Source organism: Styela clava, chromosome 5 (genome assembly GCF_964204865.1).
Source record: "Styela clava chromosome 5, kaStyClav1.hap1.2, whole genome shotgun sequence".
In the NCBI taxonomy this organism is placed as follows: Eukaryota; Metazoa; Chordata; class Ascidiacea; order Stolidobranchia; family Styelidae; genus Styela; species Styela clava.
In genome coordinates this window covers 23,212,076-23,238,457 of record NC_135254.1, presented here as the reverse complement: position 1 = coordinate 23,238,457, position 26,382 = coordinate 23,212,076, and the positions used below count along the sequence as shown (strand labels likewise).

General features: G+C 33.4%; 2 protein-coding genes across 3 annotated transcripts; both read right to left on the bottom strand.

Moving 5' to 3' along the window:
* Positions 1-1,826: 1,826 nt before the first annotated feature.
* Positions 1,827-14,382, bottom strand: LOC120345131 (uncharacterized). 2 transcript variants are annotated; one of them, XM_078112891.1, is made up of 14 exons: positions 14,167-14,382; positions 8,373-8,549; positions 7,884-8,005; positions 7,658-7,802; positions 7,259-7,402; positions 7,020-7,181; positions 6,308-6,541; positions 5,291-5,389; positions 4,826-4,905; positions 4,506-4,602; positions 3,888-3,943; positions 3,669-3,818; positions 3,229-3,379; positions 1,827-2,756 (listed from the first exon to the last, which is right to left on the bottom strand). In XM_078112891.1, the coding sequence occupies exons 1-14, from the start codon at positions 14,353-14,355 to the stop codon at positions 2,652-2,654; spliced, it is 1,911 nt and encodes a 636-aa protein (XP_077969017.1). In that variant the 5' UTR covers positions 14,356-14,382; the 3' UTR covers positions 1,827-2,651. The 2 variants fall into 2 exon arrangements, with proteins under 2 accessions (XP_077969017.1, XP_039270475.1); XM_039414541.2 differs by lacking the exon at positions 14,167-14,382 and adding an exon at positions 10,074-10,253.
* A 1,130-nt stretch (positions 14,383-15,512) lies between these two features.
* On the bottom strand, positions 15,513-24,430 carry LOC120345133 (uncharacterized). The gene is made up of 13 exons (XM_039414545.2): positions 24,295-24,430; positions 22,785-22,967; positions 22,133-22,254; positions 21,793-21,937; positions 21,444-21,587; positions 21,127-21,288; positions 20,536-20,766; positions 20,368-20,457; positions 19,859-19,938; positions 19,680-19,776; positions 18,860-19,065; positions 18,030-18,180; positions 15,513-17,381 (listed from the first exon to the last, which is right to left on the bottom strand). Exons 1-13 carry the CDS (start codon positions 24,361-24,363, stop codon positions 17,274-17,276), a joined length of 1,788 nt encoding a protein of 595 aa, XP_039270479.2. The 5' UTR covers positions 24,364-24,430; the 3' UTR covers positions 15,513-17,273.
* Positions 24,431-26,382: the final 1,952 nt, after the last annotated feature.

The window sequence follows — 26,382 nt, the reverse complement described above, 5'->3', positions numbered from 1 at the left end:
TAAGGATGAAAGACATATTATTAAATATATAGATGCCTGCTTTACAAGAACGTTTCCCGACATTAAAGTTTGAATATTACATGCTGTCATGCTTATCTGCAACTGTACAGAGATTGTGAAACACCCAATGAAACTAAACTGCATTATCGTTCTTACACGTTACCAGTTGGCAAAATTGTGAGGATAATTTATACCTGTTCTAGCGATTGACATGTCACTGAATTGGAACAGGCTTAATATATTTAGCATAAAAAAGTAAATCAATACTGTAAAATAGTCAATACTACATCTCTTAGATCAGAATGTATTTTGTTTTCAATGCCATTCTCATCCTAAACTAAATGAACGAGAAATTTAAGTACATATGTCATCACTGCTCAGTAACGACCTTACCGGTACAGATTGACAGATGTGATCCTATTTGGATGATTAGTTAACGGAATTATAATTAATTATAGGCTCATTAAACGAGTAATTGTGAATTATATACTTGTTACTTTATAATATAAAGTAGTCTACACGTGAATTCTTTTGCGTAAAGAATATAATCGACAAAACAGCTATAATTTGTTACTATAATTTAGTGAAGCTTCGCGGGCCGGATTATATTGCTCTGCGGGCCGGATCCGGCCCGCGGGCCGTAGGTTGCCGACCCCTGCTATAGAGTATATATAGTTGAGCATTGCTCTTCTAGATTCTGACGGTACTATCTAGCATATTTTTCTTATTTTAAAATACTATTTCCAGATTCTTTTTGAACATCTTTGTCGAGAACGGTGATGATGAAAGCGAATCAGAGACATTCTAAGCAGATTTACTTGCTCGATTACAATCATACTACAATGTTGTAACTGGATGCGTACCAGCTGTTACTATCTACAGCCTTATGTAGTTTATATGTTTTTAAATAGCGGTTTGAAGATAACACTTCACTTCTCACCTAAATTTCTCATTTTACTGCATAAAGAATAATTTATGTAATAAATCAGTTTAATTCAATGATCTAATTTTTGAATGATGGATACTTTCGATGGATAATGATGGAAAAGAAATTTCGTTATTTGACCTAATGATGTCGAGTCTACAATGCATGATTATCTTCATTCAGTTATGAAATTACCCGAAACGCTATTATCTGATATGCTTGTTGGTTTGATGCCTGTATTGGTACAACACGAACCATTAGAACATTTTTGAAAATGTAGTTATTTTTTGCCAACGTAGTGATTTGGTTGTTTAAAATTTATATGAATGTTACTTGTTGTCAACAAATAAGTATAACAGTAATTCGAACCGCTGTTTTAATATTGTATTGAATATTTGAGATTGTTTTATAATTTTTATTTTATATATTTTTCTTACTGTCATCTATGTTTTTTTTTCAGTCTCGAATTCAGGGAGAAGAAGACAACAAATGCTGAATCAGTGAATGCTGGAGAAAATATAATGAGGTTCTTATGCTGAGTAGTTAGTTACAAATGTGAGTAACATCACAACTGAGGTAGGGCTGTTCGATAGAGTTAGGTTGGTCCAAGTCTATGTTGAAATTGGAAAACATTTTTTCTGATGTTGATATTTAATCAATTAATGGTAATTATGAAATTTCTAACACTGTTGTGACTGTGTGTGATCTTGTTTTAGTATTTCAATATTTATTTATTCCCACAACTGGAAGTTTAAATATATCATCTATTCATTAATATTTATTCAGCAATCTGCATCACATCTTGTTGAAAAGATGCCTACAGCCGATTACCCTCTGTGATGCAACGATGAAATGATTCTGATAAACCACACCACCAAATAAATACAAAGAATGGTTAGTTCCTGTTGTAACATATATTCAAAGAAGAAAAAAATAGTTTCTTGAGTATTATAAAATGTTTAAATCTCCATTCAATTTTATTTTTTTATATAATAACAAAGTCGATTGCATTCAGAATCCTTCAGTTAACTGCAATCTACGTAGAATTTTTCGATAGAAAGTTCAGTAAAAGCCCTTATTGTAGATACCAAGTAAGTTACACGTGATTGATGCATCGGTAAGACAATTTGAGCACACGAACCATAACAACAACTTGCGCTAAGATGATCACATAATTTCTCTATACATTTTGAGACTTTGATATAAATCATCAAATGAAAAATGTCTATTGGCATTGGCATACAAGCTCGACAATGATAATCGAAGCTGGCCCGTAAGTAAATCAATCCATTTGGGGCAGTATCGAAATGCATTCAGTTCTACCGAGCCAAATAAAATCTTTGCTAAATGTAATAAAACAGTGCTTATGGCGACAACGACGGTCTTTAAAGGAAATATTTTTCTTTTCATTACATGCAAAAAATTTGCAATATGGTGTGATCCTTTATAATCGTTATAAAATAATTACATGGTTACAATTGTTTTAAAACAAGCATACAGTGCATTCGAATATTTTCCATGGATAACATAAAACCAAGATGTTAGAGAATGATAATTTCATCATTCTGATTGATTACATCAATTTTTACCTAAAACTAGGATTGTTCACGAGAAAAAAAAATAAATATCAATAAAAATACAGCTTTAAAACAAATATCTTCAGCCATTGAAATAACTCTTTTTTTTTGAACGAACAGAATTATGATTTTATTTATGTGCTGTTGATTCAGTAACACACTGTTCTTACAATGTCATCAAGGGGTACGAGTCGCATGCCTTCTGCCCTTTGTTCACCTGGTGACGATAGTATAGGCAGTACCGATCTTTGTAACTGAAATAAATATTACGTTGGGATATTATCAAGCTGGTATTGGAGTTGAAAAACTTATCAGCCAGTTTAATGTGGAATTTGGAAACAACAAGACATTAGATTATAATGAATTGCAATCCATTGAAGCCAAAGACCTGCTTTTATTTTGAGGAGTGCTGTATGTGTTTGTGTGAGTAGAATATATCATATATATATGCATATGAGCTATTTTTATACGAATAAGGCATTCTGTGGCATATATTTTTAAAATAGTTGGATTAACCAAACAAAATCCGGAAATTTTAAATAAAATATTCAAACTCTCAAATGAAGTCGCATCATTTGACATGATGATTGGTACGAGTTTTTGACTTTAGGGAATGCTGCCTGTTTGTTACTAACGGTTAGTAAACTTTGACACAGTTTGCTTATAGAATATTATTCTATTCTTTATTTATTAATAGAATATGTCAAGAATAGGTTTGTTGCGCACCTTCAAATTTCCATCTAGTGCTCGTAATTTCAGTCGGAAGTTTTCTGCAGCCATTTCCGGTCCAGTATCACTAAACTCATAATCAGTATTTATCAGATGTAAGTTCAGTTTCGCACTTGGGATGAAATCAACGAAAATAAGCAAGAATGATCTGCGAACAAAATAGTAAGAGCTGTAATATATATATTAAAGCTTCCAAATTGTTAACTGTGGCCATATATACTGATTCCGCACCATTACACTATGGACGAGGATAGAAGTCCGGACGGAATTACAATGTTGTAGAAGAATTGATTCGCAAAAATACGATGATAATGAAAATTAATGACTATTTAATTTTATTTTTATTAATTTTGTAATCGAATAGAGTATGGAATGTAACATCTATTTTCTGGATCATGAAAGGTAGGAGTAAAGGAGGTTACATATATGCAACACACCTTGTTCGCAACACATCTCTCTGTCTCATCAGTAGAAGTGGATTTCCTCTGACTTCATTCAAATCAAAATTATGCTCCAAAGCAAACTCTTCCCAATCTTCTAAATTTTCAAATGGCTCAAATGGAACCCTGATCGCCATTGATCCGTATCTATAAAAATGTTTTGGTTTGAGAATAATATATTTTCACGCTTGTTTTTATTTTTGCTAGATTGCTTACCTGAAAGCAAAATATCGTAGGTAGCTGTTGTGATCGCAGAAGTGAATGACACCGACCTAGTCGGAAGAAAATTTAATGTTAATGGATATTATTATCATTTGTAGCACATAAAAAAATGTTACAATTTTAAACGATAAAAAGCTATTTAACGTAACTGAACAGGTCCACTGTCCTGGTTTCCCCAAGCGAGATTGGAATTATTCGAAAGCTTTATTCAAGTATATTTAAGTATACGAACGCTCGAGAACCTGGCTAAATTTCATACTCTTAATAGGCACAGAGAGATAGCTGGTAGCTAGTTTAGTTTGATTTGCCACTGGAAACCATGATTTCAATCTCTAATAGTCTTTCAGATCACCTCGTAAAGTTTATATTATCCTAGTCCTATTGACGACGCATATTGGCATATTTGATGCATGCTCTGCAAAGATTTTATCTTCATTTCATTGTTTCAAATGCAATGTTTCAGGGGTATGCGAAAGCACTAATTCAAAATGGAAGTTTGATGAAGTACCGTATTTGACTTGCTACTAAATTGCTGGTTGAATATCAAAATCCACGGCATTGATGACATTGTTTCATTCAAACATAATTATCAGTGAAATACTTTTAATTAACCTGATGAATGTATGTGGCAATAGCATCAACCATAGAGCATTTATCAAAACGGGGAACGTGCTTTGCAACTTCAGTACTGAGAAGTTTCCATTCATCCCTAAAAATAAATGGAGAAATGTTTCATCAAATTCATTCATAGCTTCCATTGGGCCATATAAAATCATTGACATCAACAGTTGTGATAATTTTGCCTAGAACTTACTATGACGATATGGCCTGTGACCGACAATCGTTTTGCTGAATGAAGGCCAACATTGAAACTTTTCGGATCGTAAGTTTAAAAAGTTGCAACAGGAACAATTTTAATCAAATTTACTCACCCGTCAATGAAAGGAATCATCGATTTGACGAAATCTCGAATCACGAAATAATATTGAGCCAGAAAATTCAGGTACGGGATCTAATAGTAAAGCAATGTGATTGTATTAGAAGTTATGATAATTTAGTTCTGCACTGTGACAGCGTAAATTGCGGAAATATTGTTTGTAAGTAGACAGCAAATTGCTCGAATTGAAAAAATTCTCCGTTCAGAACCACCAATTGCTTTATTGCAACCTAAAATATTTGGCAACAAAGAAATTGATGACCTGAGATTTAACTAATAAATACTAAATAGAGTCAAGCCTATTCCCATAATATGCTGTGAGTAGACAATACACTCTGACAGGCAAATATCGTGTGTTTTGGAGTGCATTCAAGCTAAACGTCAAAAACGTCTAAACGTCAAAAAAAGGAAAATGTATACGGATTGATGTATTTCTTATGACCTTTTAATCAAAAATTACCTTCTGGAGTCTTCTATCGGTTGTAAAATCTGGAGGAAACAGATGATGTATTCTTGGTTCTAATTCATCGACTTGTGGAAATTCTGGAATGCTGTCAAGCTATCAAGTAAAATATTTTTTTAGACAGCCATCTCTGCAGTGAGGTCATATTAAGATTCATCGGTTTCATTACATTTGAACCCGTAATTTGAACCCACGACAGTTGCATCTGCATACTATTGCACCTATGAATTTTTTTTACGGATATTTGAACTCATACTAACCCATGGATTTTAGCACCCTCATATAGATTGAACTCGCGGATATACTGATGCAAATGTCCGTGGGTTCAAATGTACGGTGACCAGATTCATCACACAGCAGAGGACGTCTCAACAACGTTTCAATCTGCTATGATCACATCTAAATTATCTAAATAGAGTGATATTGCCCCCGGCTTAGAACGTCTGCTCTAAACAGAGCCATCTGTGCATGGGAAGCTACTAAGTTTAAAAAGGCGAACTCTTTTTCTGCTTGGTCTAAATAGTCACTCCGTAACGTTTACCTATGATTTGCAGGCTTGTGAACTAGGCGTATTTTTATAGTATAGAATTGTTTTGACTTTATTGGATAGTTTTCGTCAAAAGACTAAGGTAGAAACAATTGAGCAACTTCGATGTTTTATTACAAAAGTTTTAAACTGTAATGCACCGGAATCATCATTACTCAGCTCAAATCAAATGATGAACTCAATCATTCTATCATCGAACCAAACTGTATAGATGAATAAAAATTAATGGCCTTTACCAATATCATAATACAGTCACAAACGCACATTTCCTCATTGAGTATGGGGCTATGAATCATGGTTTGCCTGATGTAAAGGAGTCACGTCTAGCAAAAAATGTACGACCATACAATGCATTTATAGCTTATATATTATTATTATATATTATTATATTACCAACAGCAATTAAAATAGAATGCGACGAATCACAGAGATTTGGAAGATTTACCATCACTAAGCTTTTATCTAACCTTCCCGCTTCTACATGGCGACGTGTTCAGTTGAGACATGATGTTTGATATTTCCCCCTTTTCTTCTTCATTTTCCTTACATTCTTGCATTCCTTTGTCAAAATAATGCTTTTTACATTTTCTCGCAACGCCTTCCAAGAATTGCTCCTTAGTGAGTGGGAATGGCTGCCAGAAGAAGAACAGCCTGTCCAAAGCTGATCTTTTGTTGTTGGTGGCCTTCTGCACTCGTAATGCCTAAAATAAGCCAAGTTTTTTTATTGAAATGCACAGACTGATCCATAGTCTCGGCTAGCATCTCCTCGATTCTGAAGTATATATTGATAATTCAGCATAAGCATACCAACAACAACAACAATTAAACAAAACGATCCATAGTTCCTCTTCTTGTTTACTAACATGTTAACATCTACAATTAAACTGAGAAGGACAATAGTGTTTTAGTTTTATGATATTCAATAATCAAACATTTTTGCAAACTTTTCTGTCGGGCCATTGCATATTAACAAACGAATTCTGAATTAGTATTAACACACTTAGTTATTTTCAAACGCCGATATTTGACTAGTGTATATTTAAAATTTAAATTCGTCAACGCAAAATCTCTACTAGGTAATACTATATTTTCAGGTACTGCATTAGGTTCACGTTACCGTGAATATTACTACATCTGATTTATTATTTTTGAAGATTGTACATTCAAAAAACTCAATACCTGATAATTGATGCGTTCGGTAAAGCGGAAATGTTGATATAGTAATTTATACAGAATTCCATTTCTGTTCAGTAACTTCTGCGACAAAACTGCAACTGCACTGGGGAGAACAAAATGTACGTGATTGTGCGAGAGACCGGGAGCAAAATACGACAAACAGACCTGAAATGAACACAACATAAAATTCAGCAAGACTGTTTGAAGAATAATGTTACAGTGAAACCTTGTAAATGGAATACCTGTACATGCAATTTAGCCAAATCGAAGGTAGGTCGAAGTCTTTGCTCGCAATCGGAGTTGTATTCTTGTCCATCGCTCATTTGAATGATGATTTTCTTTGCGTCGGGACTAACAAGAACATGTCTGGCATCCCAGTAGAAGCCCTGAGTATGTTTATCAACTTTAAATGCATAATTCACCACCATATACTCTATATATATATAAATTGTAAAAAGAATAGAAAATTTTTACAAATTAGTTATACTTCATATACATTACATGGTGGTTGGATACCGAAATATTACCTTCTTTTCATTCTCTGTATAACTCGTTTGTGAAAGGATGTTTATCTGAAGCCTATTCTGAGTGAAGATATGCGAGTATATGTTTTGTAGTTACACACTTTGTTTGGGCCTTACCTGGAAGAGAAATAAGTCTTCGAATCCTTCCATCACAAGTCTGTACATTTTTCGATCATCATCCCAGCAAACAGAATGCGCAAATACAGTGTTTAGAATTACATAGGCAAGTTGGTCATCGGATATAAGTTGAATTTTTTCTTGTCTGAATTGAAAATGATTATTTGAAACGAAATTATAATCTAATTCTATGGAATTTGTTGTTATTGAATACGTTGAAAATTACCTTAGGATAGTCTTTACAAGCTCCCAGGGCATAGAAAAACACATTCTCCATATATAAGCTGGACTTCGATTATATAAAAAGTCCAGCTCATTTTCCATTGAAACGCAAGCGATGTCAGTAACCTGAGATATACGAAACAAGAAGATCAACAATTACCATGCTTGTGTTCTGGGTCATTGGAATTGTTATTAATATTATAGCATTAGAGATCATTGCATTAAATAATCTTTCGCAACTTTATGATATTTCCAATACTTCATATCTTTCACAAAAACCTTAATTTATTATCGGAGTAGTTTATATTTTCGGTTATAAGATACTGCATCCTACCGATAGGTGCATTAGCGCCAATAGAAGATTCATACACTGAGCCTGGGTTGTGGTCTTGTTCATACATGTATGCATTTGATAAATGAAACTGCAAATGAAAATCAACCACCAATTCAACCAACTCCAATAGGACATTTCAGAATTTTATGAGACACTAACCCTGCTTCGTCTACTAACAAGACCCAGCCTGCCTTCTTTGCGATGAAAAAGTCCAAGCCTTTTTCTTAGTTTTAGCATTGCTATTCCTTTTTGTATCAATAACATTCCAAAAATGTAGAAGGGAACATAAATCAACATTAGCAAGCAATATATGGTGAATCCAATGATTTTCTTTGCCTAAAAAAAATTTTCAATGATAAGAATTCGTTTGTGTTTTAGTACTAAATATCTGATCCACAACCGTTGTCGACCGATTGCCAACTAAATTTATTGACAGTAGTGCTTTGCGGACGCCTCATAAACAGTCAGCAAAGCCAGGCTATGTTTTCTATTTAAGGTATTGACAGTAAATTTGTCTTTGAAAAGTTCTGCACAAAATATACTGAAGTTAAACAAACGATGAAAAGCGTGATTATGAATTTTTACTCTTACGGGAAGACGATAAGTGTTTAGTTGTCGTAGTATAGAAGTATAAGACTTATTGTGAAATCTTCTGCTTGATTTAATAAGTACTATCATACATCAGAATTTGGGCTGTGTTCATATCTAAAATATTGAAGTTCTGCAGATGTTTATTGTGAACTACTCGGTAAAACAAAACATAGTTTTTACAAATATCACTAATTACTACAATTTGCATGTAGATAATCGATAAATTCAGTAAAACACCTAGTTCAGTGGGGAACCTCAGGATTTGAATATGCTTATCAGCATCGTTTGATTGTTGTTATGTTTGTGGCTGTTTTGACTCATTTATGATCATCTATGATCCTGATTCCCGCTCATTTTGTAGACAGCGGGAAAGGAAATTATCTAAACGACTGGTTGACGGTATTCAAGAAAACAATGAAATTCAATCATAAAATAGAATTCTATAGAAACAATAATGAACTTGCATCCCATTAGGCATTAAGTTAACGCATCCGCCGTATGTTTTGTGTGCGTTCGTTATCACATCCTATTTTTGATTACCCATATTTTTTCACGCTTGCTACCGTCCATCCTTGATTGTACCATAAAAATTGTAAAATAGGAATGATTAGAGCAACGTTTCCCACCCCGGAGGACATTTTTCACCAGGAACTTTTAGTGTTAGGCTATATTAGTAATATTGTAATGCATAATTCCGCACATAAAATAAAATATTCCATCAGCGCAGAAGCCAGAGTGCGGGCGGCGCTGTGTAACACTATCTAATGATCTTGAATGAATAACGGAAACATGGTTTTGCATAGTGTAATAGAAATAAAAATATCTCAGAGGCAATGGGGGGTATATATCGAAAAAGGTTTGAAACCATTGGGTTGGAGACTAAATGTTGCATTCAGTGACAAGTCAGTTGTATTCCTTTGGCGTTCGACTGCGCGACCTCGTTCGGTCGACTCAGTCGGTATAGGAATTCAATGATTCCAAGCGATTACTGCGAGTCAAAATGAGGTTTTACGTGCATTATATGCAATGAATATTAAACCACGTTTTATGAACATATTGGCACACAAATATGAAGTACTCTTAACTTTACATTGGACTCGCGCTTTTAATTTTTCTAACAATTGCAATTAGCTGGGATACAACTAATGAAGTGAAGGTCAAATTTCACAAGCACTTCGCAAACTTATTTCAAGAGTCAAAAAAAAAAAAAAATCTGTGTAGAACCTGTAATATTTAGATGAAAATTTGATCATGATGATATATACTTACCGTTGAGTTTAATAAACAAAGTGGGCTTTTCATGTAATGTCGTATTGGAGAAACGTGACGCAGGACGCAACCGCAACTTCTTTTAGCGTCATCATCCATGTCTTGGTGTCTTCTCACCATTTTATAACTTTAACTTACACTACAAGAAATTTCAAATAATACGCGAGGCCACGTATCAGCCTAGCCCAGATAGAAGAACAAATAAAACATATTAGATTCAGGTATTTCAAGAGTATTTCAAGTGATTCATGACTAATAAAAACTTCATCTATGTGTCATAATCATCGGGATTGCAAGATTTGCCAAAAGCATGATTGCATTGGTCATCATCATTATGCAACGGCTTTGAAGGAAGGAAATTAGTCAAATCATATTTACCAAAGTCAACAATTAACGAACGTCTGACACACTTCGTGAATTTCATGAAGCATATAAAGTTTATAAACCTTTATTGAACTTTTGCGGTGTGAACGAAAAATATCCTTACAATATTCAATATTCTTCATATTCATGCTTGCAGTAAGGAGTAATATAGTTAAAATATCAAAACAAAAATTGTTGTTGTTTATCTTATGCAATAATTCTAATAATCTGATATCAACCCTCTCGTATTTCCATAACATGCATTTAAAACTAACGCGTATGTGTAAAACATCTTGATAACAAAGAAAATATATCTAGAAAATATAATAATTAAAATTCCACTACATATTTCGAATATCTACACATTTTTGTGTACTGTGTCAAAAATTGTCAAAAACCTCGCAAAAACAGTGAAAACCCGTCAAAAACCTTGTAAAACGTGCAAGACAGTAAGATCAAAAAACACAAAACCCTTGTAAAACGTGCAAAAACAGTGAAAAATCTTGCGAAAACGGGCAAACACCGTAAAAAATAGTCAAAAAATATCTAAAACCTCGCAAAAACAGTGAAAAATCGTCAAAAACCACCAAACACCTTGTAAAACGTGCCAAAACAGTGAAAAGTCACCAAAAACCTTGCGAAAACGGGCAAAAACCGTAATCCCTCTGCTCAAAAACGGCCACGCAAATTACTATCCATTCTTCTGCGACTGAAAGTATACAGGGTAGTTTGCGACAAATATCTTTCCTTTTTAGTTTCTCAGTTGTGTATTTGAATTTGTTATGTATTAATTTTGAAAATCTCACGAACATAAATCTATAAACAGAAGGACTTTTGAATTTCGCCGAAAAATCTTGCAGTCATAATTCTGACAAATATATACACCGACAAACCGAATCGATACCCAAAATATAATATTTGTGAAAGTTCATAATTTGCCTTTTATTGCTCTACACATATAAAATATTTATTTCGGAATTTCATATATAGTGCAAGATGATATGATCTGAATTTGCGAACAAGGTAAAAGCAATTATTTTTTTTATTTCGTGTACCTATATTTCTTATCTATGATTGAAGTGATGATATGTGCATGAGTGTGTATGAAACAGTCACCTATGACCTCATTAGTTGGTTGAAAGTTAACATATTACATATATAACTGTATAAGAACATTATCCAATCCTGGTAGTTTTAACTTCTCTATGTGGAACACCGCATGAAGCCGAATTGTCGATATTACAGGTCACTTTTCAATGAATTTGTAAGCATTGTACCAGCCAGCAGAGTTCGATTAAGGTTTATATATGTCACGAAGCGCCATGAAATTTTAAACAAGGTGTGCGATCGTGAAAAATTAATTTGGTGATTGATCTAAATCGCATTCCTACGCCATTTGAACGTATTTCCTTATTGCCATAATCAAAAAGTCGATCGATCCAATCTTATAAACAATAACAAAAAACACAAATATAGTCACAACGTACCGGTAATCTGGCAAACTAGAGCGACGTAATTTTCGATATTTGCCGCGAGGTGAATCTTATAAATTTAAATATTGATTCGTATGTATTCGCTTATTACTCTTTTACTTCAACTGTTTCAAATTTCCCTTGAGGCATGGGATCTTCTATTGGGCAAACTTGAACACAAAACAATAAACACAATTATCTAACCTATTGCCTTCTTTCCTCTGAGACTCATAATTTGGTGCTAATGTAGAATGTGAACCAAGATGTCGGACACCGGAACATAGTATGTGTACCAAGTTAGGGTTCGGCCATAGTTTCATCTGCAAATACTACGGAAGTCACTTGGCTAGCCCCCGAACTCGTAATAGAACTAAAATGAGAAAAAATGGAATAAAATTATGTCGTAACTCTTACCTGGTACACATACTATGTTCCGGTGTCCGCCATCTTGGTTCACATACTATGGTAGCGCCAATAATTTTAATGAGCGAAATCAGGTATCTTGTATAAAAATGTCAACATCGCGTGTGACAACTGGCTTCTTTTATGCTGATTACAAATTCATTATCAATTGGCTTACTATATTTTTCATGGTACACAGGATAAAATAAGACGAGCAAAATAGAAAATCTTCTTAAAAGTATCTAATTGTAGCTGTCAATTTTAAACCAACTTCTCGTGTATGGTGAATAACTCCTGACCACATTCTAGTAATTTATGCATAACATGATTGACGATACTTGCTTATATCGTATAATGTTAGCGGCAGAAGTCTTTTTTTCATGACGTCATTTTATTGTTCGACCTAAAATCACGATGTTGGAAGTTAGGAACTGAGTCATGTTAAGAAAAAACTCCGCAAAATATTTGCATTTAAGTGTAGACACTTCAACTGTCGATGATTACCGGGTTACTATTTTATAAGCGCCACACATGAAACAAGTCGCGCTTCAATGCATATATAACGCATTTCTGAATTTTATCATTGTGTTGTCTCATTGGTAAATAGTGTCAAAAGGATATTAAACAAACTTTTTTACGTTTTTTTACGCGTTTCACAATACTTCACAATGTTTCGACTATCTTAATTAATGATAATGATAAATATAAAATACACGTTTATATGGAAACCCGAGTTTATTATACCTATAATGTGCTATGTTATTCAATTGTTCACATGCCAAAATAACACTTGAATAGACGCTTATACTCTTTTCACTTGAGCACTGTAGCCAAAAAAAAAATTCTGGTTCGGCTTCACCAGCTAGGTGTATCCGGATTAGGTTGTGGGCACGGTATTTGCCGCCGGGATTTTTAACCTGAAGTGTCATCATAGACGAATATAATGTTTTATCCATTAGGCCACTGCACTCACACATTACCATAGTTGTACATCAGTTGAAGTTGCTAGTTTAAACGTTACAACCTCAATCTCAGTTAGTAAAATATTGTCATTTGAAGCCATTAGGTATGCTATAGCTCATGTTCGACTGGTTTTGGAGAGAACGTGCGGTATTGGCATTTTACTATCGGCAACGACAACAATTATTAATTATTAACAATATTAATTTGCCAGACCTCCGCCACTGATCAATTGGCACCGATCTTTAATTGTATCCTTTTCGAATGCAATATGTTATTTATTCGCAGTAAGTCTTTAGAAGAGTCATATCCTAATTATTGATAACCGAAAGTAATGAAACTAAGTTTCGATTTCCATGCCTAAAATATAATAATGCCTAATGAAAATATGCTATGTCTATAGTGCAACCCAACAACACGCTAGAAAGAAAGTCATGCTAATAGCAACTTTAGCTGTATGCCCATACGTGATACATTACATATTACTTAAGTCATGAAAAGGTGATGTGAACTCATGAAATCAGACGGGCTAGATTTAGATATTATCTCTCAAACAATCAAACAACCTCATCAAGAATCTGACAACTAAAATACTTTCTATTTATTACAGTCAGCTAAATTCAAACATCAATGTTGTCTCAAATTTACTATCATGTAATAGCTGTTTCAATTTCATTGATATCCCACAAAAACAAAATTTTTTGACTTTATCTCCAACGAACAACAAACCTAGACAGTGTCCTAGTGTCCAAGTACCCGTTCAATTTGTGAAGATTTTTAATAAAATTACTGGAAAACACTGCGCCCAAAATATAGTTAGATGGATAATATAGTTATCCATTTTACAAGTCATTTAAAAGCTGATCAATAACAAAAGATAAGCTGAATATACTCACAAGTTGTATGGATTCCCCGTATGCTTCTGGAATATCACTTAATCTTCCTGCTTTAAAAGTATTCTCATCTCGTTTTTCTTCACTGGACACTTCTCCATCTATTTCACCCTGCCCTTCATCAATAAATGAATTATTTTCATCATTATCAGGATCCGCTGACGAAGATGGAAAAAGAAATTCTTCCGCCATCAATATTTAAATCGTGAATATGTAAATGATAAGGTTTGCTGTAAATTAACTCTCAACTGAAATTTAAAAGTACTCTGCTGATCAACATTGTTTGTAAACAACATTATCGGTATTTTCATCTAGATTCTAAAGATTCACTTTCGAAGATTATACGTAAGTAGTGCACTTGTATATACTAGAAAGGTTATAAATTTGAAATAACAAATTATCAAATATTGATGGGCATGAATTTAGACCATTTTGCATAATCTCGGAGTAATGCTATCTGAGATGGCAATTATTGAAAATAACCTATCTTAGAACTAAATCTATGACCGCTAAAAAGTTAAATAAAGTGTATTTCACCAAAACTATGAAAATTTAGATCTAAAATTGTATGTAATTTAAAATGAGAATCAGACATAAATTCTACGATTTGAAGATTGCTGTTTGTACACTCTTATACAAACACTTCGTGGGAGGTCACAGCTCAATTTAGAACTTTGATAGTGATTTTTCAATCAAAACTTTCAATCAAACTTTTTAATCAAAAGTACTCAAATGGGTACTTTCTTCTATTATCTGACTACCACTGAAGTAACTTTCAAGGGCAGCGACCAATCCCCGTTAAATCTACCTTTTATTCACTTATATCATTCTTTGGCTATTTTCAATGAATAGCCTTAGTTTCTAGCAAGGTAATTCTCTCAAAAGCTTTCTGGGATTTTGGTTATGCCATTATTTAGACATTGAGATAATAGGGTTTAGAGACGGATCATTTTTCGGAAATTGGTATCCCGTCAACCGTAATCATCTAGTTCGTAGACGAACCTCATATATCTATAGCGCAAACTCGTTAAATGGCACGCAACATAATCTTCTATTGGAATGCGTAATGCCTGTCGTTAAAATGTTAACAAATCTATGCGTTTTTTTCATAAAGCAAGGTTATTTTTATTTTCAACGATACCATTAGCATTAAAAAAAAATATCATGCGCTCTCAATACCTCCAATAATTCTAACTACCCGCAACTAATTTCAATAACCTTGATTAATTTTTTCAGTGCGTAATATGAAAAGCTTTGCGGAAATAACCACACAGTGTTAATTAATTATCTTTTTATATTTCTGAAAATAGAAATCGAGTGTGCAAAGTATTAGCGCGATTTAATCAGATTCATTTGTGAAATTAAATACATTCATTTGAACCACAATAATAATGTTCTCGAATTATTTATATATATATATATATATATATATTTCGAAAAAATATATACATATATATATCTACCGTTTGTTTATAGACAAGCAAACGGTTTTTCGATTATTGGCCGACACTGGTTCAAAGGTTTTGTGAACGAATTAGGGTGTGAGTAAAATATCTGCTTGGAATTTAGTTGAGGGGAAATGTTGTTATCGCGCTCTTCTCTATTATAAAAATCAGACAGGTTTGCAAACCTGAACCTAATATAAATTGTATTGCATTTCACGATAAATGAAATCATAATGGCTTTTGTAATTACTTCCTTGTTCCGCATAATGAAATATAGATCATTGTCAACATTAAAAAGGCCCTGATATACCAAGAAAAAAATGAGCCGATCTAATTTTTGTAGAGAATGATTTTTTTTGAAATAAAATATATATGGATATTTTTTATTACACTATTAAAACTAAGTTGCGAGCTTTTCATGCGAAGATGTTCCATGGTGCCATAATACTAAACGATAGATTACATAAATTCAAACTTGTTTCATCAGAGGTATGTGATTTCCGTAAATCTAATGTTGAAACCAAATTTTCTATGATTGCATAGTTGTTCAGCAGCTTTGGGAATCTCTTAGCACAGTGGTTCTTAATCTTTGAGAGCTTTCCGAACTCCTGCGCTATTCTCCAAGCTCCGTCGAACCCCATCGTATTGAACGGTTGAAACCAGAAGCGCAAAAAAGAATTCATAAAGAGGAAGTTAATTCTGCGCAAGATTATAGAAAGAATCCTTGTGATGTAACCAAAGATACCAATACATGGGTAGAAATAGCTATTGTTCCGTCACAATGATGTCGGCGGCAGGGGGGAGCATGTGTTTTTTGTTGTTAGTTTATGCGCGAGACATTACTTTATTCCATCAGCTATACACTAGCAAAAAAAATCAGATAAACTGAAACTAACAAATAGTACCAGATAATGTTTCCGAAAATTATGCTTCCATCTATCTAACACCACCCAAAATATAGTTTGGCAAAATAGAATTAAATAAGGTGCCACAGTATTTCATAGATTCGTTCCACATAAGAGTCCACACAATCAATGTCTGTAGGACCTATAACGCATGTTTTCATTTCAAGTTAAGCGGTGGATATGGGGTTTAAAAGTGAGATCTTTTACTCAGAATGCCAACTTGGTAAATTTCAGCCGTTGCGTATGACATAGCGCACGTAAAGATATATTTGTGTGACAAAAATTTCAATGCTAATATTTCATGATGCCTTTACCACCTTGTTCCAGTTCATTTCCTCGGACATAAATCATTACTTTCATATATTTTAAGTGATAAATAAACAGGAATGATGTGAAAAAGTGAAATAATTGTTTCATTGTCGAATAATTGTTCATTGGAATTGAAAAATAGTTCATTGGAACATAGTTCATTGGAATTGAAAAATAACTATGAGTAATAATATTCAATAAAAACAATATGAGTAAATAATATTAATGACTAAAATATTTTACGCGCGTAATTAATAACATTGGATGTTAAAAAAGTTAATGTCACTTTTACCCCATTTTTTTGTCCTCAAATTTACTTCGAAATCCAAGTAAAGTCTCTCCTATTTGCTATTACTCAAAATATATCCAGAAAAAGAAAACACACTAATTGACTATACGATAATGTTTTTATATATACAAAAGTCTTCAATGAATCACGATTTATACAGGCTTAAAAGCAGACAGATCTGACAATTTCATCCAAAGGTTCGATCTGCATTCCTGTAGCTCGTACTTCACCAAATTCAGGCTCCAGAAAAGGCACGATATTCGATTGCGCCTGCAAATGTATAAATTCAACTTCAAGTTTGTTGTTGTTTATGATTTGACCCATACCAAGAAGTATTCTAACTTCAGTATAACATAATATTACAATAATGAACCCCAAAATTTCTTCATGTATTAAGTAGTGCACACTTGCATATACTCATGGGTGACAGTACATTTGAACCCATGTGTATATCCGCGGGTTCAATTTATATGCGGGTGCTGAAACCCATGGATTAGGATTAGTATGGGTTCAAATGTACGTGGATTCAAATGTAATGGAACGATACTCATGTATGGTGGCCCATCGTTGTCACGCGTAAAATTTAAAAAAAATTTAAAACTAAAATGAAAATAAAAGTAAAATAAAAAAAATGTAAAAAAAAAATTAAAAATAAAAACGAAAATAAAATAAAAACGAAAAAAAATGTAAAAAAAAAATTAAAAATAAAAACGAAAATAAAATAAAAACGAAAAAAAAAGTAAAAAAAAAAAAAAATTTGAATAAAAATAAAACAAAAAGGTTGACAACGATGGTCCGCCTCGTGGCCCATCGTTGTCACGCGTTTTTATTTTGAGAAATTTTTTTTCAATTTTACGAGTGACAACGATGGGCCACCATACTCATGTAAAGCTATACACATAAATCAATGGAACAAACCCGTAATTTGTTGTCCAATTCTCTCAATCTTTTTTTAAAAACTTTTTCCGCCATTCGCGGTCCAGGTTTCTGGAATCTATAATCAGTGCCAGGTAGGAATAAATCACAATCTGGATTTCCAACAAAGTCCACAAATATGTTGAGAAAGCTCCTTAAGAATTGAAGTACATAGAAGAATATTATGGATTGAATATGAACTAAAATTGTCAGTTGGCTGGTGTATTAGGCTGAACGCTGGGAAGATACCGGTTTTTACCGATTTTTATCAAGTTAATTTTTAGGTTAGAAAAATAAATTTTTTAGTGAATTAATATTTAGATGATTTTATTATAAACACGTTATCAAGTTCATAGTAACAGTTTTATACAAGATAGATAGATGGATAGATAGAAGTTTATTTATCATCCAGTCATTAGCAACAAATCAAAGAAAAAACACAAATAATAACCCTCATTAAGTAAAATAAACGACTAACAACGAAATTGATAGGAGGTCGAACGGACAGTGTCATTTACCGCTTGATACAAGAGCCTTCCCATTTCATAAAAATATAGATTTTTTATTTCAAGAGTACCAAGGATTTTGTAGTAACTACTAAGATTAGCCCAGCGGGACACCCTCACAGATTGCCCGAATAGCTTTATTTTGGACTGTTTGTAGTTAGTTAAGAAGGGTATTATCACAATTCCCAAGATGATTCCGCCACTGCTGAAATTTACTCGGCAAGGTCAGATGGCATGTTTGCTTCTATAAGTCCGACTGTTTCGCTGTCGTTAGTCGTGACCACAAGATGGTCCAACTATCAATATATATACCAACTATTACTTTACCTTGTTCGCAAGACATCCTGTGATTGTATAAGAGCCAATGGACTCAATTTTACAGCATCCCGAGTGATTTTCAGATCAGTTTCAATTTCACTCCAAGTTTCTTCGTTTTCTAGGGTTCCAAACGGAGCTCTCATAGACATGCAAGCGTATGGGTAGGCAAAATAACGAGTGTAGCTGCCATGATCACAGTAATGCACTACTCCAACCTGTATAAAAATAAATTTTGCAAAATCAGTACTTTAATGCTATCATTGTTCAGTGAAAGTAGTAGATACTTTGCAAGTTGAAGCATATATAGCACGAATGAAGGTTCGGCAAATTTATCCAACAATTTTGTAAAAGGTAAAAATGATTAAGCAAAGAAGATTGGAATTCGCTTGGAGACGTATAATTTATAATAAGCGAATTCCATTCATAGGATTTAAAATAGGATGACGGGGAAACACGGGGAACTTTACACCTACTGTCGATGTTACTTGTAAATATGTTTACAGAAAAGAACATTATCATGGGTTATCGTTGTCAGGACTTTAATTGTTTTGTCTACAGGGTAGAACTTTGTGTAATGACCACACCAACAATTATCGTCGTAGTGTTTTTAAACCGAGGTTAATGTCGTTTGTCACAAATCGCTTATCGAACATCGCAATACTCCTTTTGTTAAATGATGTGATCCACGTATACGTGATATAGGTCTTCTGGATATTTCACATGGGTTGGATTCGCAGCAACTAGCAAGCAAATAAAATATTTGTTCCTGACGTGCATTGTTAATATTTGCAACATTTATTTGTGGGGTCATAAACGATACCTACATTACCTTTAAAATGAACGAAGTAATTGCCTCTACCATTTCAACTTTGTCAAATCTCGGAACATAGTTTGCAACTTCTGAGCTGAATTTTTTCCATTCCTCCCTGATTATGGAATAAATATTTTTTCACGAATTCATTATTATTACTAATAAATACTTTTATTCTATATTCTATGTAACTTTACCTGTCAATAAAAGGTGACAAGTCTTGAACATAACGTCGGATGACTTTGTAGTATTGGTAAAGAAAATTGAGGTATGGCACCTGAAATATTAATCATATAAATTAATAAAAATACACATAGGTACTTGTATTCTAGTATGAAGTGTTGAATGTTTTAATATAAGAATCCATCTTATTTTTGCATCCCGTTTTTTGCAATAAGTTTAGATGATAATTATGGAAGTATTTAATTGATAACAGCCTTAATTTATGTTTGCGTACTTTTCGAAGATGTTCTGTACTAACAAAAACGTGGGTGTAAAATAATGAACTCTAAATATCGATGGAAATTGTCAGGGCAACATTTTGTCGGTTATTAACATTAGCAATATCGGCTATTTTGGCTCGGTCGGTATTAAGTAGGCCAGTTTGAATAGTTATCATACAATGAATTTTCGTATTCCACGTGGGTTGTATTCATACCGGGGTCTGTGGAATGATTTTGAAAAATGCAAAAAATCGATGTCTTACCTTTCGACGGCTCTTATCCGTGACAAAATCAGGAGGAAAAATCATGTGTGTTCTTTTGCTAGATTTTTTCCCTTTCTCACGGTTCAACGACTAGAAAAGAAAACATTGGAAATATAATCGAACGATATAATACATTCACCCGAACATTTGGTGCTTCACATCAATTACCTCTGTTGTATTATCGGAATCTCCATTTTCATATCTCGCATCATTTTCGTCAGAAGATATGATTTCTTCTGTAGCTTCGCATTCTTTCGCTCCTTCGACTAAGTAGTATTCTTTGCATTTCTTCGCAATAGCGTCACGGAATATCTCCTTGGTCACTGGAAATGGTTGCCAATGAAAGAAGAGTCGATCTAATGATCTTTTATTATTCGTCGCTTTTTGTACTCGGAGAGCCTTTAAAATTCCACCAGATGAAGTGATTAGGTTTAACTTTCTCATATTTTGGCAAAATTATGTTAACCTTACATGTTAGATCCTTTGTTTCAAGATCTCGTTAACTCATTGACATAAACCTATTCATTGTGTAATTATCTTGGTAGGCTATGATCTAATCGTAGAGAAAACATTCTCAAATCTCTGTTTATAATTCTATTTTAAAGCGAGAAAAGGGAATACTTTTCAAAGAAAAACTGTAGCTGAATATTGAATAAATCGGCCAATTGTTTTCTAATTTCATACTTAGTGACCAAAAAAATTGCCCAAATGAAAATTCATTATGTGGCGATTTTAAATTAAAAATTTTACGACGGATACCTGAAAATTAATTCTCTCAGTAAATCGAAAATGCGGAGACAAAAGTTTGAACAGAACTCCATTATGATCTAGATGTTGTTTCGACATAACTGCCATTGTGCTTGGGAAAATGAAATGTACATCATTGTGAGAAAGTCCTGGGCCCATGAAGGATAAGCAAACCTAAAAGAAAATGATTAACATTTGGTAAATGAGTTTTTGATGTATATTCCTTCGATTTGTTTGCCTTTCCAAACATTCCATTGGCGAGTAACAGAAAAACAAATGCTTGGCATAATTGTTTGGATACATAACATATAATCATTTCAAACATGTACCTGAGCATGCAATTTCGCAAGATCAAAGTTATGTCGCTCGTCAGGATGACAATCGGAATGATACTCGTCCTCTTCGTTCATCTTTATGATGATCTTCTTGCAGTCTTCGCTCACAAAAATCTCTCTTGCATCCCAGCAGAAGCCCTGTGCAAATAAAATACTCCCATAATTTATTAGGCGACTGTTTCGTTTTGATGAACTGTTCGCCTTTGTGAGCAAAGATAACATCACATAAATTGCCATGCAAGCGAAAATTATTTGTAACTATTTTAAAAAAGAATACAACAGCTTGAAATTGTAAAAACTTTGATTGTGTCAGAATACGAGATACTAATTCAGAAGTATTTACCTCAAACAGTTGTATGTCTTCTAATCCATCCATTCTCAGTCTGAACATATTCCTTTCTTCATCCCATCGTACTGAATGTCCGAAAACAGTGCATAAAACGACGTAAGCCAGTTGACCATCTGATATAAGCTTGATTTTTTGTTCTCTTTGGACAGAAATAAATTAACAATTTTGTGTTGAAATTACAAATAATTTGTCAAAAATCAATATTTTGATTTTTTTAACGATTGAATTCTTTTAAGTGTTTTCAATAATCGTTTAAATTTTCTTTAGATGAGAAAATAATAAACAAAATATTTTTGTCTTATAGTATACTGAAGAACAAATAGTACTTTATTACTTGAGTAAAAAAAGAGTTAGTTCCTGGGGAGTCCAGAAACACATCCTCCAAATATATGCAAAGCTTCTATTTACAAGAAAATCGAGCTCATCTTTTGGATCTACTGCTGTCATATCTGTGATCTGCAGAAATAAAATATAAGCGAAAAGCACGAAAATACAAATTGAAAATGAATAGGCTGTATGACTAGCAAAGAAGATGTTATCGATACTAGTTGCGTTGTGGCACGTATAGATTAATACGCAAATAATATAAACCTAAGAGGAAACGACGAATGCAATTAAGAAAGAGGATGAAGATTTGAAGGACTTCCTCTAAAACAAGCCATACGGTCAACGCTTTAAAAAAAAGAATTGATAGCTACACAGGATGTGTACTGCCTGTAATATACAAATTATATTCGAGATTTCGGTTCAATTTGAGCCATGATATAATGGAATTTTATTTTTTAAACAAACTAATTTGACTAAAATTCAAATCCAATGATAGAAAATATGTGATAATTTGAAATGTAAAGATAAATGTTTTCGTCTTCTTACTGAAATAATTTCAGAACAAAAAAGATTTCAATCCAATATATATCTACAAATAGAAAAATATTGCAGTTCATTATTCACATTTTCAGATCTTATGTCCCAAACAATATTCTAACCTTATGTCGCCTGCTGGCTATGCCCAGTTTTCCTCTTCCATTTTGTTTATCGCGATTCACGAATATCTTGATTTTGTTTGATAAAATGAGTTTAACCCACGTACTGACACTTAGTATGAAAAACGGAATGTAGAAAATCAACAATAATACGTAGATGATCTTCCCAGAAAATAATTTGATTTTCTGAAATTTGGATGTATATGTTTTTTCAAAAGATAAATAATTGATGTCGTCACGCTAATTTCTGAATCGAAATGTCTCTTTTTTGTGGATAACAAAATTTGAAATGACTACTATTCAAGAAAAACCTTTTTTGTGATTCAGAATACCCACGATCCGGTCAAACTCGTCATTCTCGAGTTATAATGCTGGTATATATCTTATGATTATTTAGTTGCAGCATATGTCCATATATATAAGAAATCCCGATTGAATCTAACTTGTAAGAAAAAGTTTTCTCATATATTTGTCCCTTCATAAACCTAAAGAGCGTCGATGATTGCATTGTGTAAATTTACAAGTCATCGTGACGCAGCCAATATATTATCTCATCTTATTTCCTGGTAGAATTTACCATATGTATTTATATGACCGCTATTGCCACGCCATATGTTGTTTATGTTTAGAATGTTGAAAATATTTTCAAAGTTTGCAGTGACACTATTACGTGAATATTGCCAAAAAATCACGATACCTAGCAAAAATTCATTAAAGATTCGTTCAACTTATAATAGCTTTTGTTATTGGGCTGCCAATTTATAATACTGGTTTGCTTCCGTCTAAAAAGTAGACGAAAGAAGATCTGGAATGTTTATTCGTGTTGTGAGTCAAAAATGATATCAACGAATCGTTCGTATAGACAGCCCAGTAACAAGTAATATTATATTGTCAAAAATGGGAATTCGGGCGACCGAAGCTGAGAAAAGATGATTGGGTGAAATTATAATAACGAGTATAATAGGTGCGTTTGATCTATCAACCGGCAATTTCATCAGTCGCAAAGGATCTATATACATAACTCTATTATATTAAAATTTTTTATATATATGAAGCGCCACTATATTTAAAGTCGGTCCAAGCGAGGCAAATGGAAATCGCATTTTTTAAATGTGGGAAATAGGCTTCAGATGACAGTGTTATGTATTTGTTTTATGATTTTGCTGAAATAAAAATAATTTACATAACGGAGTAATTCACAATATGATGGAAATAGTGCTTAATTCCAAAATTTCATAAGCGAATTCCTAAAGATTTCATTAATTCCGGACAAATTGTAACATAAATTATACATAGAGGACCAAAAGAGTGGTTCCCAGGAAAAATAGAATACTGCAAGCATTAGCTGTCACAGAGTGGGCATCAAAACTGTAACACCAAAACAACACATTACAAAATGGTTGTAATCTCGTTAGAAGAATTAAAGCAAAACAGAATGAGGATGGCGGTTATTTCCCGAACCACCTTTTGTTAATAAGCATAATATTAACATATTATATTGAAAAAAACTTACCCATTTAGAAGATCCAATTTCTACATTTCTTTTGATAAGAAATTCATCACGAGATTTGGAGAAAAACATTTTAATTTCGAGATTTTATATATATAACACTTTTTTCCAGACTATATTATACTAAAAACAATGATTGGTGATTTAGTGCTGCTACTATTACGTAATAATTTTTAAATACCAATTTATGAATCAATTTTGTTCACAGTCGAATATGTGTCGGAGGATCTATGTCATACTGCTTCATATCATCTGTTATATCATTCACTGTATTTGCTGAATAATTTCACACAATAGTTTCAACAAATAAAATAGTTACAACCCAACCTCAGTTCTCATATTCATGTCAAAGTTGGTGTTAAAACAGTGGCGACTTTAATGAGCAATTTCCTTTCATATATGAAGACTTTCTACCTACATATATATGTGTATATAAACTCGCGAAGAATAGCTTCTAACGACTTCCTTCAAACAAGCCAGGCGGACACGAGCAAGCACTCTCATATCATCACAAATCATGACTGTACGATGAAATGGCTGATTAGTCACAGCCTATCTATAATGAAAAAACTACTGTCGAACAATCGCTTCAAACCGCGGTGACTAACTGTTCAAAACATGAAATATGCGTTCCGAAATGAAACGTTCGATTTTCAACATAATACCTTATGATTACTCCACCGTTGACATGACCTCAAATTCATATTTAACTGTTATATATATATATATTACTAGCTTATTCAAAACACAATTTTTTTTATAATTTTAAAAAACTCTAGGTGGAAGTGATTAGTATTTAGTGCTAAATAAAAGTGAGTTCTTAGATAACATTTTTAGACTTGTGAAGTTACTCAAACGAATGTTTCATCGTGTTTGTAGCAAATTCATTTTAGTGTCTGAGTAATTTGTTTCTTCACTGCCTTATCCATTTACAACAATATATAAGTATATATTACTAACAGGAGTTATGGAAACGTATTACTTCGTAGCATTTGCAATACCGCCAGTAACTGCGCAAATACTTCATTTTGCTAAAGTATTTCTAAAACGTTATCACTTTGCTGTCTAGTTAGTTGGTGAACAAGCAACTTCTGCTCAAGTGACGAGTACACTACAAAAAATATGGCTAGACCAATTGCCGCTGAAACACGCGCTTGGTGCCTGCGAGCTTGATCAACAAGAGTGTCCAGCATAGCTCGAAGGACCTGTATTAATTTGCAAAAAATTCTGACGCGATACAGGCTTGTAGCTTGAATAAAATCCTGCCGCTCCAACCTAGTCACTACAGCCGAGATTGAATCGGGACTGAATTCGAAATGTCGTAATCGGATTTTCCACTCTACAACCGCTGATATTTTGAGATTGGAAAATTTGGAAAAAGAAAACACATCAACTGAAAATTGGGCACAGTTACTTCTTTGTACGTCGACGTACAAGCCGGAGGTATCAGTGTGAGGACTGCAAGATAGACAAGATCCAAAATGCACGCACGAGTGCTTTGAACAAGTTTTCTAATTTATCTGGTCTTTTATGCTGATTTCGGAGAGGAAAAATTACTTTCTATCGATATGAAAAAGATTCGCCTACGTACTCCATCTTAGATGCCAAATCTAAAATTCTAAAGGATTTTAGAAATGTAATTTGAGTGACTCCGTAGGATTTTGTCCCGGGTGCTACAAAATGACCAAAAGTACAGGGGCTACCTGTGAACCATGATGTTCACATGAAATGCTTTCGGCGGGATTTTCCGTCGTCGGAGCGAATTATACCAGCGTGATATCATTTAGATATATTTTTATTGGACAAAATGTCCCTTTGGGCTCCTAATGCCCTCCAACGGGACAATTGAAGTGATCTTTATCTCGCTAGCTACCTAAGTGGATAAATGTTCACTATTTATTATTATAAAATTGGCGTTATTCAATTCTATCTGATTCTATCTATTTTGTATTCTCTATCAAACTATTGTATTTTGCGTTTTCTCTACCACGACTCTATTTGGCATCCTCCGACTGTGTTAAGAGAGTCAAGATTCATCAGATTCATAAAACCATGAGACGGGGTATTCATCACTTCAACTGAATGAATGAA